The sequence below is a fragment of the Hyla sarda genome, chromosome 1, assembly GCF_029499605.1.
Source record: "Hyla sarda isolate aHylSar1 chromosome 1, aHylSar1.hap1, whole genome shotgun sequence".
Lineage (NCBI taxonomy): Eukaryota > Metazoa > Chordata > Amphibia > Anura > Hylidae > Hyla > Hyla sarda.
In genome coordinates, this window is record NC_079189.1 from 362,360,532 (window position 1) to 362,381,193 (window position 20,662).

Sequence of the window (20,662 nt, forward strand, 5' to 3'; positions counted from 1 at the left end):
CTCTTCCACTTTCTTTTCCCAGACTTTGTTCAAGCAAATGGCCACAAGAACAATTATTTGTTTAGATCCTCCCCATTATTGGCAAGTGAAAAATTTGAAAAGTAAAAAAGTGAAAAAAAAAAATATATATATATGAAAAAGGTGACAACTAGAGATGAGCGAACTTACAGTAAATTCGATTCGTCACGAACTTCTCGGCTCGGCAGTTGATGACTTTATCCTGCATAAATTAGTTCAGCTTTCAGGTGGGCCGGAAAAGGTGGATACATTCCTAGGAAAGAGTCTCCTAGGACTGTATCCACCTTTTCCAGCCCACGGGAGCACCTGAAAGATGAACTAATTTATGCTGGATAAAGTCATCAACTGCCGAGCCGAGAAGTTCGTGATGAATCGAATTTACTGTAAGTTCGCTCATCTCTAGTGACAACCGACTTTTTATGGCACATGTTATGGGCAATTTATCTGCCATTGTAAAAGGACTAAGATTAAAATAACTTGTTATATTAGAGACAAGAAAACACGAAATGAAACACGGCTACATAGAGAGAATAAAAAAAGCAAATGATCTTTAGTGTGCATTATGTGTAACTAACAAGCTTTTTATTTACATATTTTACATTAAACTGTATATTATAAAGATGACATATGTGAAATAACATTCATACATCTGGTTATTCTGGTTTAGTGAGCATATGAGGCAGAATAATGGCACATTAATGGCTTTAAGAGCGGCTATTATTAATATTATAATGAATGATGGCTGTATAATATCACAGCAGATGAAGGAACGTATGTGGTTTACAAAACATGAAATTTACTTGACAACCATCATGTGATTCTTAGAAGGCCCCAGTACTATACCATCATCTAGTACAGTGATGGCGAACCTGTGGAACGCCGAGCCCCCTCTGTGGGCACGCGGCCATAGTTCGCCAGGCAGGGCAAACTGGTACATCCCTGTATCCCGAAAGATCTTTTCGAGACACAAGATGTCCTGGTTACCTTTCTGCGACACCGCGTAACTTTAAAAACGCAGGGGCTGCTGAGAGGTAGCGCACGCAGGGACGTCACTGACGTCCCGTGCGTGTGCCCACAGGAACGGAGGAGCGGAGCATCGAGGAGGATGTGCGCTGGCCGACATGGCAAGTTACCAGCTACACTTCAGCTTCGATGTTCTGACCAACACTCTTCCGGTCCCGGGACCTACTGCTACAGTAGATCGTGACCCATGACTGGAGGAGCAGTGGACGGAGCACTGTGAGGCAGTACACAGACATACAGCCTCCAGCCATACACTGTATATAGCTGAAGGCTGTATGTCTGTGGGGGAACTATACTGCACCTAATGTGGGGGAACATACTGCCAACCTAATGTGGGGCAACTATACTGCCAACCTAATGTGGGGCAACTATACTGCCAACCTAATGTGGGGCAACTATACTGCCAACCTAATGTGGGGCAACTATACTGCCAACCTAATGTGGGGGAACTATACTTCCAACCTAATGTGGGGCAACTATACTGCCAACCTAATGTGGGGCAACTATACTGCCAACCTAATGTGGGGAACTATACTGCCAACCTAATGTGGGGGAACTATACTGCCAACCTAATGTGGGGGAACTGCAACCTAATGTAGCAAAACATATTGCCTACCTAAGTTGTTTTTTCTAAACTTAAACCTCAGTATTCTAATTTAATTGCTGTGCTGGCACTTTGAGGGGAAAAAAAGTTGGTGTGCATTACAGTTTGGGCACTTGGGCTCAAAAACGTTCGCCATCATTGGTCTAGTGTCTTTACAACTTCCCCTATGAGTCATTTGGTAGCAGTGTTGAACTGCTGAGATTTACAAAATACTAGGTTCAAGGTTGTAGCCAAGTGTGTAAAATATATTGTTATTTACTGTAGAAACTGGCCAGAAACTTTGTAAGTTTAAGCCAACAAAAAGGAGGAAACTAAGGGTACGTGCACTTGGGCAAAATGTTTCAACTGAAGCTTCAGAGAGTAACAGCCAAAAAAGTAGCAACACATCTCGCCTTTTTTCCATGGTTTGCAGTCTTCTATAGATTTCAATTGGGCTGGCATTTCCTAAAGTGACAGTAAGTGGTTTTTGATGCAGAAATCTGCACAGTGCATAATGCTATGCTTAAGCTATGTTCACATGGCAGAATTTTTAAATGGGATTCTGCTGCATGGTGCACACTGTGGAATTTCTGTAGAAAGAAAAGTCATGTCTATTATTTCTGCAGATTCAGCTCAGAAATGTACTGCTGTCTAGAAGACAGCACATTTCCAAGCGGTCCTAGTGCCCGCTGGATGATTCAAATGTGCAGAAAGTTTGTTTTTTGTGGCAGACATTTTGCATGGAATCGGCCATGTGAACATGGCCTTAAAGGGAATCTGCATCACCCACACTAATCTATTGGTATAAGCTTGTAGTGCGGGTGACACTGATGACAATGGAACTTACCGTTTGCTAATCTGTTGCTTCTTTCTTCTTTTATTCCTTTTTTTTTCTTATTATACAAATTAAGTAGCTTGCACAGTGAGGTCCATCCTGGATCTTCAGAGTAAATGCCCTCCTCCCATGTGAAATCTCTCTTACGAGCAAAGAATTGTTTTCACTTTATATTGCCTGTCAGCGACCATTGTGCATTTCCAGCCGAAGCCACAGGCCAAATGAAGTAAAATTTCTCTGCTTGCAAGGCCGGATGTCACGGGGCATTTGGGGCTTGGGAAACAGTTACCCACACAACAGGCCTATACCAAATGGATATTTTCTGTGACTAGAGACTTGCCGAGCACAGTTTATACCCCCAGGAGCCTGCATTGCCTGTCATTAAAATCAGATCTCAAAAATGTCATAGGAGTACTTATAACATTATATGGAGGTATAAAATATATTGCCAATGTGGTTTCATTTGTATATAAACTTTTTTTTATCTGTAATACCCCATTAATATATGTACATTTTGCCACTGCTTTGTATTTCTATATACAGGCATGTTCATATATTTACAAGGGTTTGTCACATGTTAAACTCAATACTACTCATTGTAAAGGCATGTTAATTTCATTCTATTACTATAAAGGGGGTTTCTCATCTCAAAATGTTGGCATATTACAAGGATATGCCATTATTTTACAATAGATTGGGTTTGACCTGTGCAGTGTCTTTCATTGGTATTGCTGCATGGCGGTACCCTGAATATTGCTGTGCAGGAAACTGCAGTGTGTTGCTATTCAAGTGAATGGGGATATTTTGTAGTGGTCTGCACAGCCAGGTGGCGGGGAGCACCACTGAGCAGGGAAAAATGATGGGGACAAAATCACTAAACCAGCAGTCTTGTCCCCTTCATTTTGGTTTGGTAGACAAATTCCCAGTTATATGTAATAACTTACTAGATGAGAAACCCCTTTAAAATCCCTGATGCACAAAAGGATAAAATATTTAACTGAATAAAAACCACATGATGAAAGTTTATTGAGAAAATATGGCAAGAGTCTAAGGCACTTCAAACGCTTAAAAATACACATCTATAAGAGGAAAGACAGTCTATATTATATAAATATGCAGGCGAGAACAGCTTATACTTCTTATCAAGAGACATACATACTGCGTGACCAAGACTTGTGATTTTGATAACATTTTATAGATATTAATACATAGTACTAGACATATTTAAAAATACATACATAAATATATATAGAGCACATGTCCGCAGGCCATGCACCATATTCTTCTTTTACAGATTATAAAATATGCAGCAAATACTGAATTTATGAACATTTGTAAATAACATTTTCTTTAATATAAAAGTTACATAATACATAAAGTCAGGACGCCTTTACTTAGTCCATTCAGATCTACTGAGGGCTTTTCTATAATTGACAGCTTATAGCCAGCCCAAGGGCGGCATGTGAGAACATTCTCTTACTCTGCTCTGACTGGAGAGTAGGGTGAGCATGTGTTGTATATAAATATTACACTTAGAACAATGTAGAAGGCACTATGGCACTCTTTTACAAAGGAACCATATGTTTCTTACTAGACACATGATGTAGTATTTCATAGACTTGCTGACTGACTGTACAATTTCTCGGAAGAGTTGTGTGCTTTAGCTTCCATCACTATAGAAGTCTTGGTGACCAGAAGCTTGTGCTCCACATATAGCTTTGATCCAGTTAAAAGACTCCAGGGATTCCATAAAATCAATATGCAACTATTGCTTTAGTCTGCTGGTACGATCAGGCACGTAGACAAGTACATTCAGTAACTGTCGTAAGACACAGTAACGGTTAGCAGCAGCTCCCGCGTAGAAACAAAGTGACCACTGACTCCAGATTAACTGTCAAATGGACTTCTCTGTGTTGGACTTGATGGAAGCTTCTTGCCCAGCCTAGGTGTCCCCTAGAGAAACATGTGAGGGAAAAGAATACAAGTATTTGAAATCCTTTAAAAATTGTGGTTTTTATTCTGCTATATTATTTTAGTGTTTTTATTTTTAGTTTTAATAAAAAGCTAAGACGACAAAACAATAACATATTAGCTTAATTATCGTCCTCTTCCCATAGCTTCAATTTTTGGATTGCATTTCTTTCTTTTCTTGTGTTTCAAGACCAATAAAGCTTATTTTTCGAGAGTCATTTTAACGCTTTTTTTTTTTTTTTTTTAAAGAACAAGTTGTACTTTATATAAGCACCCTATTTCTACTATTTAACATAATACAAAAGCAGAATTTTTTTTTCTGAGGTGAAGCTGACATAAAAATGCAATTGTTGAGCAAGTTTTTTTCTGAGTTCACCCCACAGTAAAAATTATATATTAAACCACCCCTTAACATCTTATTCCCTATCCATGATGGCGACCACAGCAGTCATGCCCCTGCATTTAGGTCTATGGGAGGAGGAGTGACAACTATGTAGTAGCCATCATGCCCCCTCCCATAGACATGAATGGAGGAAGCGTGGCATGACAAATGCAGAAGCTCCAAGCTTCAGTGTTCAGAACGCGAAGATTGCGTGTGGAGGTGGGTGGTCCCAGCGGCCGGACCCCTGCGATCAGACATCTTATCCCCTTATCCTTTGGATGAGGCATATGTCGTCTATGGGTGGAGTACCCTTTAAAGGAAAACTGTCAGCTTGCTCCCCCCACACTAACTAGTGGTACTGGCTGGTAGTGCAGGTAACGCTGATCAGTTTGATGCCTACCGTGCCCGGATCCGTCCCACCATTCATCTGAAATCTTCGTTTTTCTGTATATGCTAATTAGGTGCTAACTGGCACAGGCGGGGTTACTGGCACTGACATCAGGACCCCTGTCCGCAGTGCCGCCCAGTTCATCAATATTCCTCCCTCCGTCTCTCCCTCTTCTCCGGATGACGGAGAAGCGGAGGGAGGGGAGGAATATTGATGAGCTGGGCGGCGCTGCGGCCAGCGGCACTGACGTCAGAGTGCCAGTAACCCCGCCTGTGCCAGTTAGCACCTAATTAGCATATATACGGCGGGACGGATCCAGCGGGATCAAACTGATCAGCATCCTCCGCACTATCAGCCAGTACCGCTGGTTAGTGCGGGGGGAGCAAGCTGACAGTTTTCCTTAAGGGTACATTCCCACACTGCTGCGTATTTTATTTTCTCTGTTGAAGTCAATGGGTAGGAAAATATGCAGCACCAAATACGCAGCAAAATACGCCGTGTGGGAACGTACCCATTCTGCAGGTCAGTTGGGAAGATTTATCAAAACCTTTGTAGAGGAAGAGTCGTTCAGTTGCTCATAGCTACCAACAAGTTTGTGTCTTTCATTTTTCAGAGCCATTTTTCTTCTAAATAATCTGACCGGTTGCTACTGGCATCTTCATCACTCCTCTTCCACATAGGCTTAGATAAATATTCTCCAGTAAGATTATAGTAATTTCAAATGTATCTTTTTGTCTTATTACTTATTATTTCTACTTATTACTACTTTAAAAAAATAAAATGCACAAAAAATTTGCTTTGCATTGCTATATTGTAACCTCCTATGATTTCTTTTCCACCTTCAGAGCTACCTGAGGGCCAATTTTTAGCAGGGTAAGCTGCAGTTTATATTGGTACCATTTGAGGGTAGATCGGACATGATTGCTTTTTTATTCAATGTTTTGTGAGATGTGATAAAACCAATGTTTTGTGAGATGTGATAAAACCAATGTTTTTGTTTATTGCATTCACTGTGCAGGATGAATAACAATATAAATAAATAAAAAATGGGAATACAAGGCAATTCAAATTATTATTATTTTTTTTATACATTTTTTTATGATTTTTATTTTTTTTACACTGTAAGTCTCCCTAGGAGACTTGCACAAGCAATCATTTGATGACTTATACAGTGCACTGCAATGCTATTGTATTGCAGTGTACTGTTATATTTGTGCTCTGTTGGTACAGCCTGTCTATGGCTGGGTCAGTGTTAGAGCCATCTCTGAGAGCATAGGGGAAGGAATGTGGAGTGCAGAGACCATTTGGCACAGCACAGGAAGGGACTGCCCAGATGGCACTTGTGACTGCAGCTTAAGGAAGATTCAAACTTGGTTTCCTTGGTCATGCTTCACCATTCTCCATACTAAACTGTTAACAGTCACTCTTGAAATTCACCATAGACATTAGCAATGTGCCCACATTACAACAGCAGTAGGTATGTAGCTGCTAGACACATTATGTTTTGTATCTATGGAATGAACAAAAGGGTCAGACAAGCAAAATCCCTTATTTTTCCTCCCTTAAATTGCTAGACTGTATTTGTGCTTAAAAATATCTAATTTCTAGGATCGCTTGTGGCTCAGTAATGGATTGATCCCACTCATCATCTTATGAATGAATTCATCGTTTGGCTTAATAAACAATCCCCGGCAAAAAATTATGGACTGACCACATTTAGAGGCTATTAACCAGCCTTTTCATTTTGTAAAAATACACAAATCACGGATGATACAAAATAATAGATGAATGTTCTGGCTTCCTGAAACATAAACTACATCTATATTTTAGATATAGCAGGACTGTACTTACTTGTGATGGGGCTTTAGAAAAATTGACATGAGCATAGAGAAGGACTCCTATATCCTTATGACCAGCATCTAAGGCAATTGACAAGGCTGTGCTACCATCCTAGGAACAAAAAAGGCACAACAAGTTTTACACAAGGGAACTCCGTATAACGCATCAATTCAAAATGTATAAACAAGCCGTATAGTTTTTCTGTAACCCACGCCACAAAGCGGCATCATGCAGGAGTGTGACAGCCTTCTTTTTTCACCTTGCATTATTCACCTGCTTTGAGCTCGTAGTAAAGCATCTGTCAGATGAACTGAATGGCCTGCAGTATTTTTACAGCTGCTGATCAGCTGCCATCCCCCTCAATGCAGTTAACTGGATGGCTTAAAAATAACACAATCCTAAAACTGTGTATAAATACGTCTTTATATATCTTTAGTCGTTCAGATTCACTTTCATTTTTATTTTCATATAATTCAAATCAAAAACAGTAAATGTGAAAATCTTGAAAACATTTTCATTTTAGTATATACATTATACACACAGTGACCAATAAAACCCTATTGTGTGGGGCCACCACCTATTAGCTGAAGCTCAGAACTTTGTAGAGTTTGGCTCTTCGCGCTGGAAGAAAGCAGATATTCTCCGAACAATAGATGCCATGTAACCCTTTCTTTTTCCTACAGTACAATTTCAGGTACAAACGAGAAATTTCCATGGTCGTCCCTCCAGTTGTAGTTAGAGGGAATGTAGCTGTAAATAGTGGGGCACTGAGAATCTATAGTCCTGTAAATGGATTAACTTACATTGTCCTCCAATGCAGCATTACAGCCTGGTTGGGCCAGTAGCAGCTTGACTATCTCCACATGTCCATGTTCGCTTGCGCACATTAGAGCTGTGGAGCCCTCGTCATCCTGGATATTAACATCTGCACCACAGGCCAAGAGAGCCTTGACCATATCAATCCTCCCATGACTCACTGCAAGCATTAAAGCTGTCTGGCCGGCCTGAAACAGAACACATGTACATCAGTCTTTCCATAAACATGAGGCACAACATTTGAAGTACTGTACAGACAAAAATAGATACACTTGTGAATACAGAAGAACTGAATAAATGGCAATTTCCCAGAGGGCACTGATTTATCTTAAAGAGGAATCTTTTCCAGAAGGTAGAAAACTGACTTACAGATCAATCACCTATAGATGGCACTAGAGAGACAATGGGTGAGTAGAAAACACTCTGGATTCTTGCTTGTCCTCTGTAGTTTTGCTCCCTTCTTAAAAATAAATGGAATTTTATGCAAGGCCTTTCCCACTCCATAGGTTCACATAAAGCACCACTATAAGCTCTCCAGGAAATCCTATTCTTCCAAGCCTTTCTAATGCACATTGTACCCAGTAGTTGGAGGCCTTTCCTGGGGTAACTAAGCATATAGCAGCACATTGTAATCCAGTTATTTAGCCTTCACATGTATACAATAAGTCAAGGACTGGGTAAGTGGACAGAAGTGTAAATATTGCAGCAAATGGATCTCCCCCTATAAGTAGATCTTTCCCTGTCAATTGCTTGGCTATTTATCATTGTACTGATCTGGATAAATGTGGCATTTTGCTTCATTAAAGGATGAATGTAAGGTTTGGTTATTTAAGATGTTATGCGCTTACATCTATGTTTGTAGCACATACCTGGCTGGCTTTGGCATTGACATCTCCACAGCCGAAGAGTTCCCCTACCACTTTCATGTCCTTGGCTGCTTCCACAGCTGCCAGGGCAGCGAGCATGATGGGAGTGTATCCAGCCTTATTCTGGTGGTTTACGTTACACACATCTGTAAAGAAAGAACCCATTCTAGTAGGCCTGACACGAACAGAAGAATAACAGCAAGCTGAAATCATTTGAATGAGCTCATGTTCTCTACATTGGAACAGTAGATGTGTTATAAATTAGACAATAGTGTTCTCACATATACAAAGCTCTATAGATACAGACAGATCACAGCTGAAAAACTAACAACATTTTAATAATTCCCCTCACAAAGACATCTCATGTAAAAGCCTTAATGTCACAACATATACTATGACTACATGTCATTCCTGTATAGACTACATTTTGTTACCGTTGGCACAGCAAGCCTAGCACTCCAAACTTATTCCAAGTTTTGGATGTCATTTTCCTGTAATCTGAACTGAAAACCATGTAAGGAGATGCATATTTGCTGGTCATCACTGTGGCATTTTACATTGGCATTACCTTACTAAACTAAAATGTAGCCTACGAGTACACTGCTTCACACATACACCTCTGTGGGCAATACAATGCTTCTGAATCTCTGGTGATAATACATGTGCACAATAAAATGTTGTCTAACCTGCATCCAGCAATAGTCTGACAATCTCAAAATTAGAATGGGATACACTATAGTGAAGTGCTGTGTTCCCATTGCCATCGGCCATGTTGATGATGTAGCAAAGGACAGCGTGGGAAAGCTCTACAAACGCTGCAATGTAATCCTCTACCATGGCTGGAATGGCGGATTTCTGACTTGACACACGGAACCACTCATTTTGAATAGTGTTTAAGCACAGCCTCTGTCAAAGCAAAAAACAATTCAGTAAATAATATATTCAGTGTGTTTCAGTAAAATAATAGAAAAAACTTATTAGCAGCTCTCAATAAATAAGGGCAGGGCAAGCAAAGTATAGGGTGCAATGTTTTTATGGCACACCTCGAGTCTTGCAACAATGAATAATGGGGAGATTACCTTGATGCAATACAGTCATGTAATAAGCACTCATAAGAAATAATATTGTGTGATGGATCAGATTAGCATATATAAATGGTATTAGATATTGCCAGTAATTACTATGTAATGAGCACAACGTTTGGCTGTTCAGTCGTTACATTTGGCTAACAGGCGGCAGAACGGAAAGGCTGTGTATTTTTTAGATGCCAATGTTAATTATGACCTGACTACAATATAGTATTAGTAGCATGACACTTAGTAGCATTACTGCATATATTACATGACAACTTTAAAAATTAGCGACTACTTACCACTTCTTTACTTGCTAAAGCCCGAGGATCATCCACTGCCTCTTTCAGAACATTGCAGGCAGACAGCATCTTTTCACTTAATTCATATCTGCACACAAAACAAACCAGATTAACGCTTAAACATTACAGGGTTTTACAGCCTATACTTTGTTGGCATATCACTAAGATAAATTCACTTTATTAGTTACACATTGCTAGTACCAGGTTGGACCCCCTTTTGTCATCAGAACTGCCATCATTCTTTGTGGCATACTTTCGATAATGTGCTGGAAACATTTCTCAGAGCTTTTGGTCCATAAGGACATGATGACATCACACAGATGCTGCATATTTGTTGGCTGCACATCCGTGATGCAAATCTCTCCTTCCACCACATCCCAAAGGTTTCTATTGGATTGAGATCTGGTGACTGTGGAGAGCGCTGGCATACAGTGACCTCATTGTCATATTCAAGAAACCAGTTTGAAATGATGTGAGCTTTAAGACATGGTGCATTATCCTGCTGGAAGTAGCCACCCGAAGATGGGTACAATGGAGGAGAATTATCATTGTTTTGCTGTGTTTTGGTTTTTTTTTGCGCTGTTTTTTGCTGTTGTGCACCAAATGTATCAAAAAGGCCCACAGACAAATATTGTGCACATTTAAATTCACCTAACAAACGGCTGTGAATCGCCAAATTGGAAGTTTTCTTTTGTTTTCCCTCAGACTAAGTTGCCTGTGCTGTGACCTGTGAGCTCGGTACAGAAGGCTCTGTCATAGCAGGTTGCCCTAGTTGTAAATGTTTTATGTTTAAAAGGGTTTCTTCCCGACTTATTTTTTTACTTTTCGTATGTTGCAGGTCCTTTTCTGCCTATTTACGCTCAGAGTTGGCCCTGCTTAATTGCTAATTGTTCAATATCATAACCTGGTGTGCCCCAAGTTGGAATAACAGAGCTGTTAGGTCTGTCTGTTAAGAAACATGCACCAATCTTCAGACTAAATGCAGCTTACCTGTTACCAAGTTGTCTACCCTGCAGCATTTTCAACACCTAGGCCAGTGTTTCTGAACCAGTGTGCCTCCAGCTGTTGCAAATCTACAACTCCCAGCATGCCTGGACAGCCAAAGCATGCTGGAAGTTGTAGTTTTGTTACAGCAGGAGGCACACTGGTTGAGAAACACTGGCCTAGGCCATTATGGCTAGGATTGTCACCGCCCCCTGGTCTCAAAACTTGGGGCTCTCACTTTGCGCCCTCCAGTTTATTAGGTGAGCGACAATTTAAGGCGATTTGGCTCACAAAGCAACCCAAATACATGAATACTCTCTCTAGCAGCTTGTTAGAAAATACAAGGACAGCGATGGTGTCTCCAGCTGTTGCTAAATGTGAATTAAAATAAATAATAAAATATGATAATACTAGCTTGTTTGGCATGTCCTAATGGTATGTAATAATCTCTATTAATACATTTATCTTTGTTAAGAATAGTTAATTGACATATTAGATGATCTGATTAGGTCACACAACCCTGCTTGGTGCATAGGGGGAGATATATCAAAATCTGTAATGTAATGTAATCTGTAAGAAAATGTTGCTGAGTAGCCCATAGCAACCAATCAGATCGCTTTTCGACAAGGCCTCTGAAAAATAAAAGAAGTGATCTGATTGGTTGCTATGGGCAACTCCACAACATTTTCTCTGGACAAGTTAAAACAAATCTCTCCCAAATGTAGTTGTTTTTTCATTTTGCTTTCTCTATTAGAACAGATGCCTCCTTACTAAATAACTGGTCCCCCATGCTTGAAAGTAATTTCACTGGGGTCTGACATTTTCTTAACCCCTTTAGGACCGAGGCCATTTTGACACTAAAAGGACCAGAGCATTTTTGCACATCTGACCACTGTCACTTTAAGCATCAATAACTCTGGGATGCTTTTACTTATGAATTTGATTCAGAGATTGTTTTTTCGTGACATATTCTACTTGATGTAATTGGTAAATTTTCGTCGATATTTGCATCATTTCTTGGTGAAAAATTCAAAAGTTTCATGAAAAATATGAAAATGTTGCATTTTCCTAAATTTGAAGCTCTGCTTGTAGGGAAAATAGACATTCCAAATAAATTATATATTGATTCACATATACAATATGTCTACTTTATGTTGGCATAAAGTTCACATGTTTTCACTTTTTGAAGACATCAGAGGGCTTCAAATTTTTCAGGGACCAGTTCAGTTTTGAAGTGAATTTGAGGATCTTTATGTTAGAAATACCCCATAATGGAACTTATTATGAAAACTGCACCCCTCAACAAATTCAAAATGACATTCAAAGAGTCGGTCACTGGCCGCATTAATCTTCTTAAGCTCATTGTCCTCCCCAAATGCCTATATGTGCTTGAGCATGCGTCAGTCCCTGCCCCAAGTCCTTTTTTGATACCATTCATTCCCTTCTCTCCCAGTTTATCTGGGGACCCGGAAGGCCTAAAATTCGCCTTGCCACTCTGCAGTGCCCTAAATTAGAGGCCGGCTTATCTCTACCGGATTTCTTTCTCTATTACTTAGCGGGCCATTTGCGCTATCTCAGTCACTGGGTCATTGCGGAAACAATGCCAGATGCAGAACAATCTCTGGATAGATTTGTCCCTTCCCTGTCCCCACGACTCCTCCTCGAGAGCTCTACTCTGGGGGGGACGCGCATACTTGCCCCTCCATAAACTGGCTATTACGGTCTGGCGTGCCGCTAAGATGACCTATGGATTCTCTGACATACCCTCAGATACTCCGCTGTGGCATAACCCGAGCTTCACACATGTTGATGGCAATCTAGACCCAGCTTTCTGGCAGAATGCTGGGTGCATATCTTGTAACATTTGTACCGTGACAACATTTTATGTTTGTTTGACCAACTGCAATCTAGTCACGCCTTACCTAGACATAGTTTCTTTAAGTATTTACAGCTGCGTCATGCCCTGAATGCTCAGTTTCCATTGGGGGGGGGCCCACTTATCTTGGCCTTCCACTAATAGGGATTCTGAAGTCACAGGGACCTAGGGGATTGGTGTTCATCCTCTACACTTGTCTTATCCAGGCCAAGAACTCCCACTCACAGTTACCGGCTGTTCAGTATTGGCAATCACGCATTCCAAATTTAACCGGGGATGACTGGGAGGAGATCCTATCCTCGCATATGCGGTGGTCTCCGGCCGCTAATAATAAACTCATCCAATTGAATATTATTCACTATAGCTATATTACTACCGTTCGACTTCACAGAATGGGTCGGTCTACCTCTGATGCTTGTCACAGTTGTGGTGCAGTTCGGGCTGACTTTTGGCATCTCCTCTGGTCGTGTCTGCAAATTGTGTCCTTCTGGCAGGACGTTCTTTGACTTCTTGCTACTGTGGTGCAGCCTTTCCCCCAAGTGACCCTTTAGTATGTCTATTTGGTGTGTTCGATGAGGAGGTGTGGACTCATGTCTGCACGTTCCTGCGGGAAACTTTATTCTTGGCCAAGCAAGCAATTGCACTCAAGTGGATGGACCCACGCCCGCCTACCCATTCCAATGGAAGGCGTTGGTTAATGCTGTGATACCCTTCTCCCATATAGTGTACAAGAATAGGAAGTGCCCGGGTAAATTCCTTTCAGTGTGGGGTGCATGGTGCTCCTCTCCTCTTACTCAATGTACTTTATGTCTACTCCTCGTGTTCGTGATAGTACTGTGTACCGGTTCCTCAAGCTCTACAATCTTTCCTGGTTTGCTTGTGTTTCTTCCCATAGTCGGTGCCTGGCTGTCTGTACCTTCTGTTTTGTTCCTTGTCTACTTCGTGCCCTACTTGTTCACCTACACCCTCTGGATCTGTGCTGGTGTGTGCCTTACTCAGGTACTCTGTTTTGTGTCAGTTTACATGGTGATTGTTCGCTGGTTGTTATTTTGGGTTTTTGTTTCTTTTAATGTGTCTCAGCTATATCCTGTGTAGGCCTGTTGCGGTTTATGACAGCTCCGATCAACCCTATTTTCCAGGCTATCGGGGCATCAGAGACCCGATCAGCCCGGAATCGCCATTAATCACCGATCTAAATTGATCAGGACCCCCCCAGGCATTTGCACGGGATGCCTGCTGAAAGATTTCAGCAGGCATCCCATTCTTATCCCCGTCCGGCCCCCTTTGGATTGCCCAGGTTAACCCCCCCCCCCCAAACCCCTACCATGAGTTTAATACTGGCCACATTCTAAAGTCTCCTGTGACTGTCCCTGCCAACAACTTCTCTCTGGCATGCAGGGAGATCCCAGCATGCACTGGGCTTTTAAAGTGGCAGTGGCTGGTGGGGGGATCCCTTCATCATTAGTCAGCCCCCCCCCCCCCCCGTATGAATTACTGGGGGAATCAGCCGCTCTCATCCCCCCCCCCCCCCCCCGGTTCCTATGCCCATGACTGCATCACTAACAGATTCTTCGAACATTCCGTTAGGAGCAAATCGTAAAATGAATTACAATGAAAACAAACTATGTAACCCACCACGGACACCACACACAGTCAGGAAGCCATTACCAGAGATATATTGGTAAAGATTGTTATGGTTCTAGGGTATTTTTCTAACACACTTATCAGTAAATATTACTCCATGGACAGTCATCAGCTGAAATAAATAAGAAGTAAAGCGTATCCTGTATGACAGCTGAAACTGCAACCATGGATGTGCTGCTCGATGACACACTGTACACAGAATATTTACAACAGTAATAACCCAGAACACCATTGTACCTTTCTCGGATTTCCACTTTCTCGGTCTCTTTCTCTGCATCACTTATCTCGGGTACTTCTGTTTGCCCACTTGCCACACCCTGTTTTATCCCTTCAGAGTCTGCAGTAAAGCTTTCCTCTTCTTCACATTCATCGTCTGACTCTGTGGATGAGCTTTCATCTGAGCTTGATTCATCACTAGATGTGGTTTCATACCTGAAAAGTACAGACCTAAGACCTTAACACTGCTCCCTATCACAATGGTACAAATGGTACTGATATCTGTAAAGACTCTCTCTATTGAACGATCATTTGTAGTTTACATAATACAAAAACACAACTCTTCCAGACTCATGACAAGACAAGGTTATGTCCAACAAAGTTTGTACCATTTTTACGAACACTTACCCGCCATTGATACCAACAAACTGGAGATTTTTCTTTGTGTTTGAGGATTCCTTCTTCTCATCTTTTCTCTTCATGATGGACTTGAGAGTACTGTGACTCCGTGTGCTCACTATTACAGAGGAAAAGGAGAAAACCCATTAAATATTCTACCAAAGCTGGTATATCTCATTGCCGATGACCTGTCAAAAATCTTCATCCTAATCATAGAGATATCTTGGCCGCAGCAACCACTGACAACTAGGTACTGATCAAACAGCACTGCAGTATTTTTTTTTGAAAAAAATTGTAAAAGCAGATAATATAAAGGAAAACAGGAAAATGATAAGCAACATCCACATTCTAGCCAAATCATCCATGACAAGATCGATACTTTCCACATCAGGTCCATATGTGTCAGTGTGTTGTCCATATAGCTTCTTATACCAAAATCACCCCACAACGTGCAGGAGAAAATGGAAACCTGATTTTGAAGATGCTTTGTTAGACAGACATGTTTCATTATTCATTCACTCCCCGTAAATAAAGCTTCTAATAAGAATACTATGTGCAACTAAAGTATAAATGTGTAAGGAACCTTGTGTGGATTGGGGATTATGATACTATGCACAGATCCAGATTAATGGCGGAATGTTGGGAGCTTTGTTTGAGCCAATATAAGTAAAAGGTTTCTATATGCACTGAGTGGGAACTTTATAAAGAAAGTATTTAGACAGCTATTTCTGTTTTATTGGAAGAATGCCCCGCGTCTGTTGGTGCTCTCCTAGTCTGGATCAACAGGGGAGAGGAGGGGCAACAGAATCATTTTGTCACTTCCTCTATTCTCAAGGGTATCAGAGGACGTGGGACCACTACTATTCATAACCTATATACGTGCCACACATTTGTCTATGAACACCCCTTTCATGCTTTCTTTTCTGTATTTTGTACCATAAACAGAAGAAGCTGTATTTTCACAGGCAAGCTCAACATTTGTTGAAGAGGAGAACACCTCGTCGCCATCTTTTTCAATGTCCAGCCTCTCTAGTTTGGAGACTCCTGGTCGGTCAACAGTCTGTGCACTAGAAGCGTAACATTCTGCAGATACTTTGGCCTGACTCGTGCGATTCTCTTCAGACCCTGATACAAAAAATAAAAATAAATAAGAGACAGATAAACTCTGTAAACTTACCCAAAGTTATGTCAACATGATATGAAGAACCCTAATGTCACCTGAATACACACAACCTGAAACTATTAAAAATGTCTGTATGTCACTGCCAGCCTCAAACAATGGTGTACGTGGTGTTAAGCAGTAAATATGTCAATAGCTTATTGAGGGGAACCATGTACTTATAAGTAGCCTGTTTATGGAAACTAATAGAGGATCATCTGTCGGGTTCACAGCCATAGATAATGGGTCAGCTTACCACAATGTACAGCAATCCTTAACAGAGGAATTAAAGGGATTGTCTGGTAAAATGTATTATTTTTCTATTGTGATTGACAGTTCCCCTGCCTGTAGACCCTACGCTCTGCAGCTCAGGGGAAAGCAAAGTCACCAGCCATGGACAGAACGCCCTGATGCTGGAGCTACGAAGGGACCAAGGAAGGAGAGTTAAAAGGGATGTCCGGCAAAAACTTAATTATCACCTATCCACAAGATAGCGGATAAGTAGGTGATCACAAGGGATCCCGAGATAGATGATAGGTGATCGATAAGTAGGTGATCACAAGGGATCCCCAGCACCAGGGCATCTACAGCAGTCTAATAAAAATGAACGGAACACGTGCAGTCTTCCATATGCTCTCCTTACTGGGAGCCGGGGTCCCATTTTAGATATCATGGCTGGGGCGGGTCCTATCTGTTCACCTCCGTGATCAGCTACTATCTTATTTTTCTTCCTCTTTAAAACCTGATGTGTAGACCTATAATAAATATGCAATGCAAACTTTAAACACATTTCAAACTTCGTTCTTCATCATACCAAGGAATCCTTCTGTCATCTGTAGAATGTCTTTCTAAGACACCACCATCTGCCTGGCTACAGTAATGAGTACAGTAACTTACATGAAATGCTCAAACAGTTAAGTCTTTACAGAAAGGAGGAACATATAACTTTAAAGTTTCTATTCTATCATGTAAAAAAAAAAAAAAAAACTGGTATAAACTTGTCACCACCATCTACCTCAATCATTTTTCAATAGGCTTACAGTTCAATAAAGCAACTGTGTGTGTCCTGTATGTATAGATGAGGTATTATACAACTATAATTATATACACACACACATAGAACATCAATGCTTGAAAATGCTCCTATAGGAGGACAGAAACGTTGCTGCCATTATATGAGCCAAATTCACAATTTTTTCACTACTTTCTACAATTATTTGAACTTTGATCTAGTATGGGGCGCTGGCACCATATTGGACATTGAGATAAGTAGTGCTGCAACTTGTGTGTATATATATTTACATTTATTTATTTAATATGTATACAGCAAAATTAAATGGATTGAAACAGTGAAATGTACCGTAAATACAAAATATAGTTAAAAATCAGTCTGAGGAGGACAAATGGCTAGGGGCAGTACTAGGGAATAATCTGTAGCATGACCCCTTGGCTGTACAAGTGCCAAGATGTCTGCAGAAGTTTCTTTCCTGTTTTCTGCTTAATAATGTTACAGACCAGTGGAACAACAATGAATACATGCTGATAATATGCAAAAAAGAAAAATTTATAGTCTCTCCAGCCAACATTAACAACCCGCACTCTTGTAAATAACAGTATTTTTTTCTTGTAAACTAAACTGGTCATACCCCGGACATTAACCAGCTTTCAGCCATATTAGTCCGGTGAGTCCAATCATCTGGCGTCTAAACGAAGATGCAGAATAATTGTGATCAGTCCCATTCAAATGGGATCAGTTCTTGCTTCATTTCCCCTCCAGTGCATTTTCTACAGCGCCGGAGGGGAGAAAAAAGAAAAAAAAAAAAACTGAGGACGCATATATGTAAAGGAGGTCTTAGAGTATCCAGAATAAAGTAATTTTAAGCATATTTTTAAGGGAAAAAATATAAAAAAAATCAGTAAATTAAAAATAAAATAAAAAGCTATACGCACACAATTACATACACACAATTTATACAGCTATTGCCTTTCTGGCAAGGGCATCAGGACTACTTGGAGCTTTCTCACTTTCACCATCAGTGACCCTGGTAATCCAAATTCTGTTCTGTATATCTCATAATGGGAAATTTATAATAACTACAATATGACAACAGACATCGCTAGGTTATAAGAAAATCACAGAAACTACATGCCTTTCACTATAAGGAATGGTTTGGCATAAGTGACATTATCACACTTCTAATATGTAAGTGTCACTACTAGTGCCTTCATATCAGAATAGGTCTGAACTACCATTTTACCTTACATCGTTTTTATTAAAAAAAAAAAAGAAAAAGATTCAAGTCTAATACAAAATATATTTTTTAAAATAAATAAGCAGACGAACACTTAATGGCTGCAAATATTTCTTGACCAGAAAAGGAAATGAAATGGCAGTGACCTAGAGGCAGACAAGTCTGCCAAAGCAAGATTGCATATGGCTGCTCCACAGTACTAAGATACATGTGTTAATGTTACAATAGCAGGAAATTGGATGGGAGTGTTTAGGGACAGCCAAGAGCACTCTGCTGCTGCATGGCACCCCTTGTCAAAACCTAGTGCGGAAGTGTGAAGGGAGTAGGCAGAGAGGGTGTGAACAGCACTGCAGAGGAAACACTAGGTTATTCCTAACACCTCTCACTTATCCGGTGTTCATTCCATGGCTAATGCTTGGAGTTCTTTTTACAGTAAATAAAAGTCTTCAAAAAACAAAACAGAAAAAAATAACTGCAATTCACAGAGAAGAGAAGCAGAACTGGACAGTCATCCTGCATTGATGTTAATTTCTATAGAGAACCACCAGACAATCCATAGTTAAAGACAGAACAATGCACCTAAAAGCAAAAGTAAGTCGAAGCAAGAAAACAGACTACACGCGAAAACAGACTACACGCGAAAAGTACGTAGAATCCTCAAAACTGTTTCATGTGCTGAATGATAGACACTAAACAGGAAATGGATACCAAACTCAATTAGACAGATATACCAGGCACTGCACAGAGTAGCATTAGCAATCCCGTTTGGATGGAATTAGACGACTATAGGTGCTTTAGTGTAGCTGACTGTGTCTTCGGGTGCAGACTATCATATAATAGAAGATAACTTCAAGTACTTGTGAAGTGTAGAAAAATGAAATCGCACTCACCCGGACTGTTGCTTCAGCGTACGGAAATTTTATTCCAATATCGTAGTTGTACAAACATAGATTACATATCCATGGCGGGGAGCGAGAGCCGAGCACGACTCTCAGACACGGGGCACACCACCGATAGGCTACTAGTTTTGCATCACTGCCGACGCTTCTTACGGCCTAGGTGACGCGAAACTAGTAGCCTATCAGTGGTGTGCCCCGCGTCTGAGAGTCGTGCTCGGCTCTCGCTCCCCGCCGAGGAAATGGATACCCACTAGTGCATATAAACTGGCAATACAGAGTCCCATATTGCAACTAACGTACCTTACAAAAAACACACTAATAGGGAATGTTCATATTGCTAAACACCACACACATTTGGACGGATTCTGTGTAAATTTTGGCATCCAAATCAACGAATTTGCACTTGAAAATTTCCCATTAACTTTAATGGTAATGTTTACACAACACTAAAAAATAAACATTGTGTTAAAAAAAAACAAGACACACTAGGTGGATTTTTCAGGGGAAAAAAAAGTTTTTATTTGTAATCCCTGCATATTCCTCCCAATGTAAAATCCCTATCAAAATCAACACCAAAACAAAAAAAAATAATGGATTTCAGGTGCAAATTTCCTTGTGGATTTTGAGGAAAAATGTTTTGCCTCTTTAATTTACCATGCAAACAAGCCTGAAGAATGTATAGCAATGAATACACATAGAACACATAGAAGGTAAAAGCACTCCAAGGGGGTATAATGATCCTTCCACATTTTTTTGATTGCACAATATGGTAACATATCTTTGTACACACATAACAAGCGCCACATGACACCTTATGACAAAAAGCAAAAAATTTGTGCTTAGGCAGCACATTGACTTTTTATGAGATCACTAGTCAGACATGTCAATAAATGTGTGAAAAAGGTAGCATGCAAGCTCCACATTGATCAGCACTATAATACTCTTACATTAGGCTCATAGATGAGATGTACAACACGCCAGTACAAATAAATGTACTAGGAATAACAACACTAAGCTTGGACAGAAAACCTGCCCTGCTGCTATGGGAATCCAAGCACATAGTCCGGTGTCATGTTATTTACTTGTAAACCACAGTAGTCGATCACTAAAAAGTCTTCTCTAAAACTCATTTGCAGCAGA

The 20,662-nt window shown here is 40.5% G+C and overlaps 1 protein-coding gene across 3 annotated transcripts in view; it reads right to left on the minus strand.

Annotated features, from left to right (window-relative positions):
- Positions 1-524: 524 nt before the first annotated feature.
- KANK1 (KN motif and ankyrin repeat domains 1) overlaps positions 525-20,662 on the minus strand; it is a 256,356-nt gene continuing 236,218 nt past the window's right edge. For all 3 annotated transcript variants that reach the window (XM_056522827.1, XM_056522849.1, XM_056522838.1), the window contains 9 exons: positions 16,149-16,337; positions 15,222-15,330; positions 14,835-15,029; positions 10,094-10,181; positions 9,408-9,627; positions 8,725-8,867; positions 7,843-8,043; positions 7,052-7,150; positions 525-4,412 (listed from right to left, as the gene is read on the minus strand). In XM_056522827.1, coding sequence (XP_056378802.1) covers positions 4,347-4,412; positions 7,052-7,150; positions 7,843-8,043; positions 8,725-8,867; positions 9,408-9,627; positions 10,094-10,181; positions 14,835-15,029; positions 15,222-15,330; positions 16,149-16,337 — 1,310 coding nt within the window. In that variant the 3' untranslated portion in view covers positions 525-4,346. The remainder of the gene's footprint in view (positions 4,413-7,051; positions 7,151-7,842; positions 8,044-8,724; positions 8,868-9,407; positions 9,628-10,093; positions 10,182-14,834; positions 15,030-15,221; positions 15,331-16,148; positions 16,338-20,662) is intronic.